Source organism: Panicum hallii, chromosome 6, assembly GCF_002211085.1.
Source record: "Panicum hallii strain FIL2 chromosome 6, PHallii_v3.1, whole genome shotgun sequence".
NCBI lineage: Eukaryota > Viridiplantae > Streptophyta > Magnoliopsida > Poales > Poaceae > Panicum > Panicum hallii.
The window spans coordinates 36,426,428-36,441,748 of NC_038047.1; the positions used below are offsets into that span (position 1 = coordinate 36,426,428).

Below are 15,321 nucleotides of genomic sequence, written 5' to 3' on the forward strand. Positions count from 1 at the left end.
CGAGATCAAATCATAATCATCAACAAGCTTTTGTACTGAAAGGATTAGGTTTGGTTCCCGGCTAAATATATAGACTATCAATTTGCAGTTTATAGAGGTTTAACTATTTATCAGGGTATAAAGACTAAACTTTGCCCTATTTATATTAATTTGTATTCATATCCAGAAAGAACATTGACGATGTAGTATGTACAACAACAAAATTTCGGCAGAAAGAACATATAATTGGCCAGTTAAGCCGAATAGTGCCAAATAATAAAAAGTTATCAATAGACTGCAATCCCGCGTTGAAAAAGGTCAGGCCTTCCTACAGATGTGCAGCAAAGTAACACAAATGAAAACTTCTTGTAATGAAGCAACAAGGTATCATTGAAATTTCCACGGTATTTTGTGCAGCATGCAGAAACTTCATGGTCACAGAATGAACAATATCTACACTGCTTCACAAACAAAATTTCCTTATTGATGCTTTTCAAAAAAAAAATTCCTTTTTGAACAAGTGACGGCAGCATTCCATTCCATCTTTACTGCTGGGCCTCCGGCTCTTTCTTCCCCAGGTACCTGCGAAATTCAAGTTTCGGCATTAAAGCTTTTTCTGTGCTAGCTTCATTGTTATCACTGCATTACATAGGAACAAGTACAAAAACTGTTGTTGAAGGAAACAGCAATCATGGCCGACTTTTGGTACTGATTACTATAGTGAAGGAACAAATTCACTGCACAAGCCTTACCCCTGAACCCTAGCCCAACGAGATAACTGATACAGCTGAACGCTTTCATTAGAAGCATGGCATGCTAGAAGCAAGTAATTTCGCGGTTGTACCATCCATGCAAACCTCATGAAGAGTCCAGAATACACACACATTGCTGCATAAAAACATAAGCATCAATGATGGTTAGATACTTTGATGTGACCAATGATAGAATAGGAACTGCGAAACCAATGACCAATTGTTACACCTACCTCCTGTCATATTGCCCGATATCATTTCAGCAGGCTTGTTCATGTCAACCAAACCCTGGAAGTCAAAAAAAACAACTCAAGAGTTTGAATTACAAGGTACAATTTAGCTGGTAGCGAAAAATATAAGTTCAAAATGAAGGTGCAACTTGAGAGGTAATGGCAGCTAAATGCAAGCCTTTGACCATATACTATGTGCATATAATACATGGTTTATACATTTCTGACAGAAATTTAACCAGAAACGTAACAAATTTTGCAGGTCGAGGTAAATTACACAAAGTTTGAATTGAAAGAACCTGATGTTAGATCATCAGCCAGTCCAAAAAAATAAGAAGTTCCAACTTTAGTTACATAGCATCCATGAAAAAACAACTTGATGTTAGATCATTACTAAATATCTCAGAATGATAGCTGGCTTTGCAATTTTATGCCAGGCTTGCCACTTGCCAGCTACACACGCCCACTCCTCCCAAGAGACATCTAATTTACAGCAATTGTTTAGAAGTTCAGATAGAGATCAGGCAATAAAAAAGTATCAATGCACAAAAGCAAGATCTTTCTTTAGAATATTGACAGCCGGAACAGATTCCATTATACAACTGGTTGACAATTAACTTCCTTGCGGATTTAGCTCCATAATTTTTTTTAAGAAAATCGAAAGATTCCTCAATGAAGATGTAATAACACTCAAGCGCAGATATATTACAAAAGGGTGTTGATTCAATGATTCAAATCAGTTTCTGATCTGTTTTATCAAAACCCAGTCCAATTATTCAAATCAGTTTCTAATCTGTTTTATCAAAACCCAGCAGCAGTCTGACCCAAATGATCTGAGAATTATTTACTTTGGAAAAGGTTCATCAATATACATGAACACTGAAATTTGCAATTAATTTCCCCCAAAACAAAATCCCTGTGGGGCAATGAAAACTCCCCGCAAGCTTTAACTCCAAGCGGCAATACTAATTCTAACTTGCTGTACCTGTGTTTCTCACCAGACATGAATCACACAGGTGAGAAATGAGGAAACAAGTAACATTTTTACAGGTTAAACAGATACAGCAGGCATTTGTCCTTGTCCTTGCTTCTAAACTAATGATTTACTTGTGCCTAGTTAACTAAGCCAAAAGCATGAACCTTCAGCTTAGAATCCATACTTCCTGAATTAAATTACCGACCAGATGTTCCTCACACAGAAATATTTTCCAACCCGAACTCTGTCAAGAGCAGCATGTTTGACTACTTAAAACTACGAAACCACCACCATCAATATCACGGATAGGCGCGTTGTTACAATCGACCAGATCACACAGATATATAGGCGGGGGGGGGGGGGCGCGAAAACAAAGCTCGCTGCAGCTATATGTGCAGGCGCGTACCGCGATGACGAAGCCCCAGTTGGCGACAGGGCCCCAGAAGTGGCTGGTCTTGGGGCCGACGGGGCTGTTCAGGAACGACTTGAGCGCCGTCGCCATGGCGGAATCCGCTCCCCGCGGCAGCTGGAATCACCTGCCCACGCCACGCACACATACAGAATCACCGCATCGAATTCGAGAAAACCAGCGCGAAATCGTGGGCGGCGATCTCGACAGGACGGAGAGGTGTTCCGCGAGAAGACCCACCAGCCTGGGGAGTGGAGGGAGGGATACCTGGTGCAGCTTTCGCCGACGAGCGAGGGCGAGGAATTCGGTGGAGAACGGGGGGAAGCAGAGGATTTGGTGGAGTCGACGAGTGGTTGGAGGATGGGGAGTATTTGGGTATTCTGGATGTGTGGGGCCCCGACGCTATCTTCGCAGCCGACGGTCGAGGATTCTTCTTAGACAAATTTTAATTTCGAAAAGTTTGAATTAAATTTCGGAGGACTCGAACTATTCTTCTAAGCAAGCACATGCATAGTGCACCTCTTTGGATCGTGATCAAGCTATGAGAGTTCAGAACTGTGAAAATGACATGAGTTAGGATAAATGCGTGGCGGAACAACATGGATGAAAGCTTGTAAATAAACCTACAAATGTGTATGACAAACAGGGTTTCCCATGTACGTCACATTGTTACATTGTTCAACCTGTGGTAGTACATAAATTGCATGATCGAAGCATGGTTTTGCTCCAGAGCTTCCTTTCCTCGGTGCTACAAAGCGGCTACAGGTTCAGTGCCATCTTCTTTACTCTTGGGCCTCCGGCTTTTTCTTGTTCCCCAGGAACCTGCAAAAATCCAAATTCCGACATAAGCTTCCATTTTCCGTTCAACTTCCGTACTAAGGCCCTATTTAGATCGGATCCAAGTGTCAATAGGTGACTAGCTCATCCAGACGGGAGTGTCAGTGGGGTGGGCTGAACTTTAGCCAAAACTTAAAAATTTTAACACATGCATGACTGCTAAAGTTTAGCACTCAACTTCAACTTTAGCTTCTGCAAACAGACCGTGATACGCTTGTCCTGGGTTCCTTACTATGAACTACAAAAAGCAGAGCAGAGTGTTCTTATCGAAATGCTTATGGAATACTATGTGGCAAATGATGTTCGTCAAACTTTACAGAACTTGTTACTAGTAGTTAGATAGGGAAGTTGTGAGCTTGAACAAATAAATTCAGTGCAGATGCCTCTTACCCCTGAGCCCTGGCCCAGCGAGACAGCTGGTAGAGCTGGACGCATTCGTTGCAGCTGTGGGTTACCATGAGGAAGTAGTTCCGGGGCCGCACCATCCATGCGAACCTGACGAAGAGAGCAGAATACACGCACAACACTGCACAAGAACAGAAGCATTAGCAATTCGGTCGGACGCGTCGAAATCGCAGTTGTCCCCCAAAGTGATTCGCCTACCTCCCGTCATATTGCCGGATATCATCTCAGGAGGCTTCTTGGTGTCCGCCACACTCTGAAAATACAAATCGAAAAGTTCAGAGGAAACGATACTACATCCGGTCCAATTTGGGGTAGCGTGAATTGCAGCCTCCTCTGCACCTAGCCACTATCTTCTTAAGCATACAGACCCTCCGTTCAATAAAGCAGAGCAGAGTAACAAATAAATGTCACGCAAATATTTTTGTTTGACAAAAAGGTACAAGGACTGTGCCTTTATACATGACAAAGCTGCGTAACAATATTGTCAATGGTTGCACGCCTTTTTGTTTTGCTTGATTGGGTGACATTTACTTGAGACCTGATGAAGTGTAATACTAATAGTGAAAATAACAGGCAACTTTTGTGTACTTCCATGAGATAGATTCAGCTGGAGGGCAAACAATCTTAGCAAAATGGGCAGATAATTAATCGACAGAAAGACTCGATGCAATGGAAAATGGATGGATGATGACCTCAACACCACCAAATCGACCAGCCTGTAATGCACAATCAAATTCATATATGGGAAACGACAGCCGTTCAAATGCAAACTGTCTGATTCAAAATTGGCCAGCAGTTGGACTCTGACAGACTGACCCGCCAAACGACCTACGAAACTGACTCGGTCAGTCAGTCAGTCATTCAGGCTCACCCAAGTCAAACTGCCCATCAGAATGTGTTATGTTACTGCTCATGCATGGAGAGACGACTCTTGGAGCTCGAAACCTCCTCGACGCGACGGAGATCGCCACGCCCGGCTACGCAAAATGAAAGAAACCGCGCGCGGAGCAGTGATGGTGATGCGTACCGCGAGGATGATGCCCCAGTTGGAGACGGGGCCCCAGAAGTGGGTGGTCTTGGGGCCCACGGGGCTGTTCAGGAACGCCTTGAACGCCGCCGACATGGCGGGGATCGAGGTCGAGGCCGGCCGGCGAGCCGGCGACGAGGGCGAGGAGAGGGTCGCGCGTCCGGGGCAAGGAGACTGCCCGAGTACGATCCTGCGGAGTTGTTGGAGTGAGATGAGAGGAGAGTGATGGATGGGATGATGGCATTATTGGAAGCGTAGACCCGTACAGTCCACATCGTGCCGTCCGGTCCGGCGGCTTTGGAAGCAATAGGTTAGCATACAGTCCACATCGTGCTGACTGTACTGGATTACGAGCGATCATTATAATTGTAGAAGTGCAGAGGCTGCAATCTCACGTGTATTATACGATGCTGACTACGTGGGCAGGCTGCCAAGTGAGAGGAGAATCCTATTCCCGATAAAGAATAAGAAAAAGAAAATTCAAGGAATCCTCTCCCCCAGAAAGAAGCTGGGACACTCTAGCGAGGATCGTGTGATGATTTGCTCTGGTTGGATTGTGTGGGAGGACAGGGTTATGATAGTTCTTTTTTTGTTATTAAAGTCGGGCTCAGTAGACAGGAGGAGATGTAGAGAGGATCATGGACTTCGTCAACTCAGTGGTTACGTGGTTGTTTTGGAATTATGTTCTAGCACGTTTCCTTTCGTTTCAGCCTGATCAATTAACTGAGACGAGAGACCAGGGCTTTATTTACTGCATGGAAAAGAAAAAAAGCACTGCAAATTGACATTGGTAGACACTGGTAGCACGTATTGATAAATGCCACATTCTCACAGAGAAAGCATTGAGACATCACTCCACTGCATCCATCATGTGGATGGATGCACTTGTCCAGAAATGAAGGCAACATCAGGAGCCTCGCTGCACCCCATAGTTAAGAGGAGCAGTTACACCTCTTCCGTTTATGAAAGCGCTGTAACCGTAACTAATAAACAGAGCAACAATAGGACGAACGAATGAAGGCCATTCTTTCTGTACAATGTACATACAAGTTACAACAAGGTGTTGCTTTGTTTTACAACAAGAGATCACGCCTGTCATTTTTTGTCAGCGGTTAAGTTAGATATGACGTGGCTACCTACCCTGCTCATCGTCTTCGATATGAGAGCTTGGTGCCGCTTGATACTTGAAGTTTCACTACTGCTCTCCGGTCCCTTCTGATATTCCTTCTGAAGCTCTTCAAGACGACTGGACACCTGAAAAATAAAAGAGGAAAGAACCATGGATTGCTTATGATAATCTAACAGCGCTGGCTGATTTCCATAACTGGCAAATGAAACGATTTATTCTAAATTTGCCCATTGACTCATCCAGATAAAATGGATGGAACTTGCTAGATTTCCTTCCATGAATGTAAAAAACTGAGAGTGAAAATACAGTAAGATTAACTAAGTTTGGAAGTTCAGTGCTCTATCACAACAGAACTGAGACCAGAAATCAAAAGGGAAACAGAACAGTGACACATGCTGTAATGCAAACTAAAGCACCACAGTATAGCTAGCAACAGAAGCATCAAAATTACAGCTACATAAATAAGGTTATTGAAACTAATAGACTAACAGAAACATTTTGTACCAAAGAGAATTCATATAATACCTGTCATTTATACAATACTGATGAGTTCTATACTTCTATTACTATACAAACGAGACAGATCGTTGTAACAAAGCAGAAAGCAACAAATGGAAAATAGTTTCAGGAAATGCCATACAACAACTTTTAGTTTTTTCCATGATCGGCAAATTCAAAGGAAGAAATGAAGCAACACTCACAAAAAAAAAACAAGTCACAAACTATATGATTTGCACAATAGAAGTTTGCTACCTTAAATGTGAAGGCAATTGGCAATAATACGTCTGGATCAGTTGCCTCCTCAGGGAAATTTCTCAAGGCATGTAGGAGACTCTCGAAAGGTAATTTGACCTGACAGTAGGATAGCAACTCAATTCAATATTTCAATCTTTGTTTTAATATGCCTTCAAGCAAAAAGCAACAGAAGACAAAAAAAATAACTCACCAAATCATCATGACAGAATCGCAATAGAGCCAATCCAACTTGGAAAACAATCTTAATACCCTGTAAGTATCAACCAGCAATCAGACATAGCCACTAGATCAGAAAGTGTCAAAGTGAACATAATCAGTATATTTTTTAGTCTTTCTTGCCCTACAGATTGGTAGCAGTAACTAAAAAATTAAATGAATAATAGCATAACACAACAAACAGTAATCCAATCTTATGAAAGAAATAGAAATTCATGTAAAAAAATTATGATTGGACTTGAAAAAAGTGTATCAAAAAAGGAACCATAAGCAGTTGCATCATTAGATGACCATCTAAGAGTGGGAATCCATATCATTCAACTAAATCTTAAATCAAAATACATTATGTAAACTAGTGGAATTTTCCAATGAAAGGAGTCTCACAGATATAAAATGTTATATTAATTATGAAGCAACACTGCTTGAAAAAGTCAACTAACCCAAGATAAACTCTAAACCGAAATATATATATGGCGGAACAGATTCTAACCTCATAAAGAAAGACATCCCAAACTCTAAGAGTAAGATGAAATGGGAAGGAATATGAGAAAACTGTGATAAACCATTGGCTCGCATACATGCTTGGGTTTATCATTTCTTCAACAAAGTGTTGTCCCAATTTTGGCATGTGCTCCATAACTAATTTCTCAAACTGAGATAGATATTGCTGCACAAGTGGCAAACCAGCCTGTTGCAAGGGTATAAACAGTATCAGTAGAAGATGTATGCAAGTTTACTTAAGAAAAAAGATGTTGACAATTTAGCATCCCCTGCATTTCTAATCACTCAAACTGCAGTTGGTGCCTGCTTGCAGAAGAACATGTATGTAGCCATGAACGTAAGGAGTAGAGTAATTTATCATTTAGATAAATTAGATAAGACATAAAATTCGTGTTCGAGAAGATAAGATATAAATTAAGGCAGGCACCAAACATGCATTATAAATCACTAAAAGTGTATCTAGTGGAACCCAAATCCAATTCCTTAAGTTCATTTCGATTACCTGATACAAGCCTTCCATTGGTGCATGGACAGCTCCCTTCAGCAAGGCAACTAATAACCAGAATGCATCTTCCTCACTCATATAAAGAAGCAGCAGCCCAGCTAAAAATCCCATTCCCTGTGAAATGGTTGTGTAAATAACAGATATCATTACAGAGAGATTTGTTTACCCAGAATTTAGGCTTGCGAAGTTAACACAAACCTGCACGTATCCAACATCCCTATCATAGACAGAGTATGCTTTCAAAATGTTATACAAGGATCTTTGACCCGGACCATGTCTTTGTTGGAAGAAAATATGAGATGGAAATGTACGTGATATGTCACGAATAATTTCCAATTCAGAGGCCGATGTCTCATACATCACCAGCGTCTGTCCAAAGGATAGAACAATGACGCAAATAAGATTGATAAAGTAAGAATAAGAAAGCTACTCTACATGGTACTCTGATCATTAAAAAAAAAGGAAACTGAAAATTAGGCCAGTAACCCTTCGAAACTGCCACGCCTTGAAAAAGTCAGGATTGTGTATGATGGAATGTACAAATTGCAGATCAAAATGGGCTTCAACAGGATCCAGTATTCATTTGAGTAATGGTCTTATTACATATAATCTCCATAAAGTTCAGAATTTTTTCCTAACCAACAGTAGTAGGATTCAGCTCTCCCTAATGCATTATCTGCAGTTTTAGTGTTTCTGAATCTAGTCTAGGAAAACCACAATCGTATAAAATGCCAAAAGAAGTAAGAAGAAATTATCATAATGGATACCTCATAAACCCCAGGGTTCATTAGCAAGAGGTCACGGCTGCCTGAAATCAACTGCCAAACAAGCCCTCTAAGACAATCAGGAATTCCTTTCCTTATTCGCCTTTTGACCACATGAGGGTTCCTTCTAACATAATGCTTCCAGTCACTACCACCAACCCCTATCATCTTCCTCCATTTTCTTATCCGTCTTTCCTCCCTATGGTAAAAGCAAAAGAAAAAATAAAATAAAACCACCTGTGTAAGGTAGCTTGTTTTAGAGAATAAAAAAATAAGACGCCTTAACTGATCTACGCAAGGAAATTCGTATGACCAAGGAATGATAATATAGCGTTGCAGGCATGGAAAAAGATAATAGTAAAAAATGTTATTTATCAGTGAGGCAGTGGAATGTATTAGAACAATTGTCTTGTTACGTGCTCAAACAGTTATGACCCAAGCTTAAGCACAGAAATGTATAATTAACAGCCACTGCAAAGAAGAAAGTAATATCCGGAATGATTTTATTACAACATACAGGAACTGGCTAACATGTTGAATTGGCAGAAAGTAATTAATCAAGGAAGATACAATGACCCCAATGTATCATATGGTCAAATGTGTCCATAATAACAGTTAAGACTTGTATGGCAATTCATACCTCTCACGTTCATGTATGGATCTGCCTTTTGGAAGTCCATCAGGCGAGCCACTTTGTTCTGGCTTTATAAAACCAAATCTGTCCACGGAACGAGAAGGAGCCGGTCCTGGTTCAGTGTCGTCGATTGCTTTCTTCTTATCCATTTCAGTCAGTATGTTTGAACACGCTGCCCATATATCGAAAATGGTATCCTGCCAATTATTCGAAGAAACCGTCCACTAACGTAAACCTCTCATCACATGAAGCAAAGCAGAATCTGCATACTAGAAGACTAAGCAAGTGGAAATAGATAAAGAACAAAAGGTGGTTACATGATTTCACGCGGCTAATACTACCATGATAGCAAAGCACAGCATCGCCTTTCTTTTAGTGTCATCACTAGATACATAGAGCACGAATTGAGGTGAGCTAAACGGAACCCCGGGGCGGCGGGGGAGGGGGGGGTGGGGGGGGGGGGGCGCTTCAAATCTCGGTCTCTCCACACTGCATAATCCCATCGCGGCGCTAATCCCAGACCCGAGTGGCAAGCTCGCAATTCAGAAATATTCAATTCTCTCCCGCGATAGTCCATCTCATCAATTCCACAATGCAGGTGACGGCCCGCCTACCGCCCACACCCGAATCCCCGCAATCCTAGAAATCCGTAACCGCACGAATCCCACGAGACCCAGCGCGCGGCGGCCCGCCCCGATGAAACAGCCACCTGCGCCATCCGAATCAGGCGCCCCGGCCGCACCGAGCACCCCATTCCCGCCGGCTGCAGCCCCGCGGCCGAAGGAGGCCCGAGCAGGGCGTTCGCGATTTCAGCAGGTGGGTGAGGAGGAAGCTAGGAAGGAGGGATCAGGGACCGGACCTGCTTCTGGCGGGAGGCACGCGGCCGGAGCTCGGGGAGGAGGAGGAGACGCCGCGGGAGGCGGAGGTGGTGCGCGGCGATTTCGTCTTCGGTTCCGCGCGTGGGTTCTTCGAGGACCGCGATCTGGACGTGGATGGGACTCGGGATTTTTCTCTCTCTCTTTCTCCTTTCGTTTTCTCTTTTCCTTTTTCTCTTTTAATTTGTTGGCAGATCACCGTTTTCTTCTCTGAATGAACGGGCTTAGCCGTAGTTAATTAAATGACGCGGCGACAAATGGACGGCCAGTTCCGGTAAGGCACGGCAGGTTTGCGTTTGGCTCGGGAGTTTTGTCCCGTCCGTGGAAGCGAAACAGGGGAATCATCACGCACGAGATTTCTTTCCGGCTGCGGTGCTTAGCAATAAATTTATAAGTAAATTCTCGAAAACGAAAAGAAAATTATTGGTTAGGCGAACAACCAGTCCACGGCTTATTAGCCTAAAGCCTAAAGCCTAAAGGGTGATCTTAAAGTATGATCCGTAAAAGTGTATTTCTCTCCTCTCGACAGGTTGGATATGTATACTCTTAAGAATGGATCATCATCTAAAATTCAACTAACGGTTTCCAATTGATATCACCTTACCCTCCAGTCCAATCCTAGTAGGTAGTTCTTCTCATCCAATCCAGTCTTATATAACTATCAATCCCCACCAATCCAATTCATACCTGAATGAGGAGGACGAGAAGGCCTTGGCCAGCCAGCGATCGATCGATGATGCCGTCGCAAATTATTGCCCAGGCAGCCGGTCACTCAGCGATGTCATCCTTGCAGATTGAGCGACCTGAGAATGAGAAGAGGTCGGACGCGATGAGCTCCTCCACGAGCGCTTGCAGGCCCTGCGCGGTTGTGCCAACGCGGCACCGACGTCGACGACATCAGCAGAGAAGAGCTCGCGACAAGGTTGATCATGCCAACATACACGGCCTCCTTGACGTCCACCTCCACGACGGCGCGGCAGCGGAGGTAGGCCACCAGGATCCCGCACCTTCCGTTCCTGGACGGCGCGTGGCTTGGGGGGTGGGGGGCGAAAGCGAAATGAATCAGTTAGCATAAGATATAGCTAAAATATATAATCTAGATGTGCAGTTAGGGTTCAACCAGTGTGAAAATCTCATCCTAAAAAGTTTTACAACCTATAGTCAATCCTTTCAAAATACTACACTAAAAATGTAAACGCACATAAGAGTGCAGCAAGAAATGCGGAACCTTAAAGGAAGGACTCTCGACACGAAGATTTATCCCGTAGTATCGATAGGCATAAGACCACCCTAGTCCATATTGTTGAAGCACTCACTAAGAGAATTGCTTCCCGGTCATTGAGTCTCTTTCGCGACTCTTCTCGACTCGCCACGAAGGCTCTCGCCAAGTCCCCGGTCACCTTGATGCCGCTTTCCACTAAGAAGCTTCTCCACGAAGGATGGGGTCTCCACGCCCCCGCATAAAGCCGTCATCGCCGCTCCACACCAAGCCGGAGGGTCGATGACTTGCCGACGAGCCACCAGGACTCCAAGAGGCCGGCACACCATCACACAAGGCAGCAACACCTTGCTCTCTCACTCTCTCTAGATCTAATCCTAGCACTAACACTCTCAAAGGTTATGCTAAACCTAAGGATGTGATCAATGAGCTTTTTGGTGGCTTGGAGAACTTTTTCAAAGTGTGGGTAGCTTCTCACGAACTTCAGCTGTCTCAAATAACCCAAGGTGAGACCTTATATAGGCTAGAAATTCACTCCTAGATGTTACTTGCTTTTATGTAAAAAAGCTTAAAGCATCGGTTAAACCGGTCATAACCGTCGGTTTAACCGATCACTCTGAATCAGCATACTAGCCGTTGAATGTCTCTCTGCCACGTCTGAGCATGCTTGCGTCATTGCACCGACGCAATGCACCAACGCACAGTCGATTCAACCGGTGCTGAAGACTTTGCTTGGAAACTCTTCTGGAACCAAAATATGCGTACTGAGCAACCACAGAACGCTTGCATTGATGCCTTCTTTTGCATCATCAGTTTAACCGGTGCCTCTGTCATTTCTTCACTTGATTGCCATGTCATCTCCTCGTTGCATTGACGCCTCCATTCTTATAGCGTCGGTTCAACTAGTGCAACTGGGTTCTTATTGTTGTTTCAACTACCAATGCATCAACCCGTTATCTTCTAGGACCATCGGTTTAACCGGTACTTTGAATGTTTCTGCCATTTGTCCAAATTATCTCTGCATTTTCACTACAACTTGGGCATCTTGACAGTGATTTGGACCATCTTGTATATGGATTGGACTCCATCTATGCGACCTAGAAATTCTACGAACTTGAGCTCACAAACTCGTTAGTCCCATTGACTATGTTATCACACAATCACCAAAATCCCAATCATGACCTAATGGGGCCATGTTCCTTATAGTGTGCGCGGGGAGGCGCTGGTCGTGCGCACCCGTGAGGGCCTTCCGAGCGGAGTTCATGGAGGAGACAACCACGCATGTGGACTGTGGAGGTTGCCGATTAGCAGGAGTAGCTTGGGTCTAGCGTCCGGCGCCTGGAGCCAAGCTGCCATCAGTCATCCGTTCCCTTCATCTAGTCCAATAAGATTCAGATTATCCCATACTTTTTATCCAACATAATCCAATCCTATTGGATCCAAAATAAATGGATGTCCATATCCAACTTGACCCAATTCCAATAGAGTCCAAGTGCCAAAATTCAACCTAAACTTAAGATTGAATATTATCTACTTGACGGGTCCAGGGACCCGGGGTCCCCAGCGGGCCCACTTCTCGCTGACCAGCCCGAGGCCGCGCCTGAGACGAGCGCCCATCCACGTAGGCGCCAGCTACTCCCGGGCCACCTAGGCCCGTTATCCCTACTGGCAAGTCAGACGGGGCAAGCATGGGCTATGTTCCTGACCTGAGAGGCGATCAGAGACCGGGTCCGTACCATGGCTCCAACTGAGGAATCCGACCAGGCTCCGCCTTACACATGTCAACTAAAGAAGATAAGGACGAGCCCTGGAGTCAACTTTTCGTACAAGGCCAACCACTCCCGTCACAGGGGTCACAATCCCCTCTTTTTTGGGGCACTATTCCCCCTGCCCGTCCTCACAAAGGGACGGGGCATAACACCATCATGACCGAGCAGGAACACCTCCGTCATGATGGAGTGATGGGGCGTGGCACCAGGGATGGAGCGTGACTACCATACTGTACTTATCAACGTCCTCACGCCCCCGACCGACAAAGCACGACGCATAGGGATAGAACTCGAGGGCCACTCCATGACCCAGGACTTGGACGATGGTCGTCAGATGACTCCGACTAACAGGGTGGGCGGATCCGACTGATAGAGCTGACGAGCCCAACCGGCAGGGCCAGGAACTCTCTCTCTCTCTCTACCTCACTTTTTCCACCCTTAGCTCCCGTGCTCTTGGACTATAAAAGGGAGGGTCATCCATCTCATCGGATAGCAGATAACGCACCACATCTTCCACCCGCAAGCTTATAACTCCCCAAACTCTCATGAGCACTTGGGCTCAAGTAATACAACCGACTGACCCCCGACTGGACGTAGGGCACAATTGCCTGAACTAGTATAAACCTTGAGTTATTGTGTGCTAGGCCACATCCGATCAGGACGTGTGATACACACTTCGAGTAGGTTTAGCTGCCGACCATTTTCGGAACCGATAGTTTGGCACCGTCCGCGGGGAGGACGTCGTGCGTCCACCATCCCGACGATCGGATGGCCTCCATCTCCGGCATGTCCAGCCTCATGAGCCTAGGCGATACGATTCATTTCGGCTCATTGGAGTTTCCTACGGCCCCGCACGGTGGGCTGTGGGAACCTCCCATCTTCACGCCCTTCCAGGCCTTCCACTTCGGAAGCCTAGACTTTGTCGCCGATAATCTCGGCACGCTCCACCTCCACAAGGAGGCCACTCCTCTGATGTCGCTTGAAGGAGACACTTCCTTGACCGACACGCGGGCTAGCCTCGACATCAAGGCGCTTGCATGGTGTATCGAGCTCATGCTTGGTGCCAACACCTTCGCTAGTGACGTGGACTTGCTCCTATTCTCGCTGTGCAACGTTTTCCACCAATTCTTCAAAGGGATCCCGCTGTCCCCGCCATGCTCGCCGCGTGGACGATTCCCGTTTGGCCTCACAAACGCCCCGAGTGTGTATACCAGGGAGGGTTGGGAGATCATGTTACAACCCCCTCTCGCCACCGAGTTCGTGGGCATGACAGGTTATAGTCCTGCCTCATTCCACAACCTCTTCTTCGATGACGACCTCCTGAGCAAGGGTTCCAACGTTGGTGACGTGTCATCCCCCGGCTACCCCGCATTGCGGGAATGCACCATGGCGGATGTGCAGGGGCGACGGCTAGTCCTGGTGGAAATTGAGGACATGCACACCCCACCAGACCCACGCGCGTAGACCTTGGCTAATGCCCAGGTGCACAGCGAGGACCTACGCTAGCGGCGGCAGCAACAGTCGCCACTCGTGTCGGTGCACCCCCAACACAACTCCGAGCCAAATGCTCGTAATGTTGCGGGCAGCGCGCTCGTCAAGTCGAGCAGGCTATCATCGCGGACGCCAACGCCCCCACCACAGTTTGCAAGGGCCAGGCAGAACATCGCCGCCGCAGTGATGCTCCTGCGCAACCAGCTCGAGCCTGTAGACCCTCAGCAGTAGGAACTCCACCACAACATCCGGACGTTGGTGGAGCGAGCCGCCGTACAACAGGCGGAAAGGTCCACGTCATGTCGCCGGCACGCGGCCTCCTGCCTAGTCGGAAGGGCAGGCTCACAGCAGCCAAACCCTCAGTCCAGCAGCGGTAAGGGCATCCACCCCAGGTGGGTTGCGACGCTGCGGATGCGCCGCTCCCCGACCCCGTGCCTGCCGCGCAGTGCCCCCTATGCGTGGCTAGCTCAGGCCCAACTACGACGCGCGCAGCATCATCCACTCACGGCAACTGGCTTGCCGCGGCACCGATGTTGACCGAGCCACCGCGTTGTGGCTGAGGCCCACTAGTCCGAGGGGGAGCACGACGAGGTGCCCCCGAGGCATGGTGGCCGACCGTGCAATCAGGACGGCGACCGGAGCCCTATCCCAGATGGCCTGGGCCCACGAGCTTCAATCGTCACATCCAGAAAGCGCCATTCCCACCGCGCTTCCGACCAGCCACCAACATCGCCAAGTACACTAGGGAGACGAACCCTGCTGTATGGTTGGAAGACTTCCTGCTCACTTGTCGGGCAAGAGGATCGGATGATGATTACTTCATCATCCAGTATCTCCTCATCTATGT

The 15,321-nt window shown here is 46.2% G+C and overlaps 3 protein-coding genes across 6 annotated transcripts; all 3 read right to left on the bottom strand.

The window, feature by feature from the left end:
- Positions 1 to 208: 208 nt before the first annotated feature.
- LOC112897347 (mitochondrial pyruvate carrier 1-like) lies at positions 209 to 2,812 on the bottom strand. 2 transcript variants are annotated; one of them, XM_025965626.1, is made up of 5 exons: positions 2,587 to 2,734; positions 2,344 to 2,473; positions 965 to 1,019; positions 732 to 867; positions 209 to 561 (listed from the first exon to the last, which is right to left on the bottom strand). In XM_025965626.1, exons 2-5 carry the CDS (start codon positions 2,437 to 2,439, stop codon positions 525 to 527), a joined length of 324 nt encoding a protein of 107 aa, XP_025821411.1. In that variant the 5' UTR covers positions 2,440 to 2,473; positions 2,587 to 2,734; the 3' UTR covers positions 209 to 524. The 2 variants fall into 2 exon arrangements, with proteins under 2 accessions (XP_025821411.1, XP_025821410.1); XM_025965625.1 differs by having other exon boundaries at positions 234 to 561; positions 2,614 to 2,812.
- Positions 2,813 to 2,929: 117 nt separating this feature from the next.
- LOC112897346 (mitochondrial pyruvate carrier 1-like) lies at positions 2,930 to 4,862 on the bottom strand. Of its 2 annotated transcripts, none has more exons than XM_025965623.1 (4): positions 4,616 to 4,846; positions 3,787 to 3,841; positions 3,574 to 3,709; positions 2,930 to 3,168 (listed from the first exon to the last, which is right to left on the bottom strand). In XM_025965623.1, exons 1-4 carry the CDS (start codon positions 4,709 to 4,711, stop codon positions 3,129 to 3,131), a joined length of 327 nt encoding a protein of 108 aa, XP_025821408.1. In that variant the 5' UTR covers positions 4,712 to 4,846; the 3' UTR covers positions 2,930 to 3,128. The 2 variants fall into 2 exon arrangements, with proteins under 2 accessions (XP_025821408.1, XP_025821409.1); XM_025965624.1 differs by lacking the exon at positions 2,930 to 3,168 and adding an exon at positions 3,176 to 3,421 and having other exon boundaries at positions 4,616 to 4,862.
- Positions 4,863 to 5,544: 682 nt separating this feature from the next.
- LOC112898467 (ecotropic viral integration site 5 protein homolog) lies at positions 5,545 to 10,154 on the bottom strand. Of its 2 annotated transcripts, XM_025966796.1 has the most exons (9): positions 9,980 to 10,154; positions 9,127 to 9,317; positions 8,490 to 8,685; positions 7,921 to 8,091; positions 7,720 to 7,836; positions 7,207 to 7,404; positions 6,691 to 6,750; positions 6,498 to 6,596; positions 5,545 to 5,869 (listed from the first exon to the last, which is right to left on the bottom strand). In XM_025966796.1, exons 2-9 carry the CDS (start codon positions 9,267 to 9,269, stop codon positions 5,711 to 5,713), a joined length of 1,143 nt encoding a protein of 380 aa, XP_025822581.1. In that variant the 5' UTR covers positions 9,270 to 9,317; positions 9,980 to 10,154; the 3' UTR covers positions 5,545 to 5,710. The 2 variants fall into 2 exon arrangements, with proteins under 2 accessions (XP_025822581.1, XP_025822580.1); XM_025966795.1 differs by lacking the exon at positions 9,980 to 10,154 and having other exon boundaries at positions 8,490 to 8,723; positions 9,127 to 9,262.
- Positions 10,155 to 15,321: the final 5,167 nt, after the last annotated feature.

Bases quoted from the DNA above. Each gene is read 5' to 3' on its own strand.
- LOC112898467 (XM_025966796.1), bottom strand. From the start codon at position 9,269: ATGGATAAGAAGAAAGCAATCGACGACACTGAACCAGGACCGGCTCCT. The intron at 7,405-7,719 runs GTAATCGAAATG...CCCTTGCAACAG, and splicing joins CAATGGAAGGCTTGTATCAG to GCTGGTTTGCCACTTGTGCA. The intron at 6,751-7,206 runs GTTAGAATCTGT...TGATACTTACAG, and splicing joins GGGATGTCTTTCTTTATGAG to GGTATTAAGATTGTTTTCCA.
- LOC112897346 (XM_025965623.1), bottom strand. From the start codon at position 4,711: ATGTCGGCGGCGTTCAAGGCGTTCCTGAACAGCCCCGTGGGCCCCAAG. The intron at 3,710-3,786 runs GTAGGCGAATCA...GTTCTTGTGCAG, and splicing joins ATCCGGCAATATGACGGGAG to TGTTGTGCGTGTATTCTGCT. The intron at 3,169-3,573 runs GTAAGAGGCATC...GGATTTTTGCAG, and splicing joins CGCTGGGCCAGGGCTCAGGG to GTTCCTGGGGAACAAGAAAA.
- LOC112897347 (XM_025965626.1), bottom strand. From the start codon at position 2,439: ATGGCGACGGCGCTCAAGTCGTTCCTGAACAGCCCCGTCGGCCCCAAG. The intron at 868-964 runs GTAGGTGTAACA...GTTTTTATGCAG, and splicing joins ATCGGGCAATATGACAGGAG to CAATGTGTGTGTATTCTGGA. The intron at 562-731 runs GTAAGGCTTGTG...TGAATTTCGCAG, and splicing joins CGTTGGGCTAGGGTTCAGGG to GTACCTGGGGAAGAAAGAGC.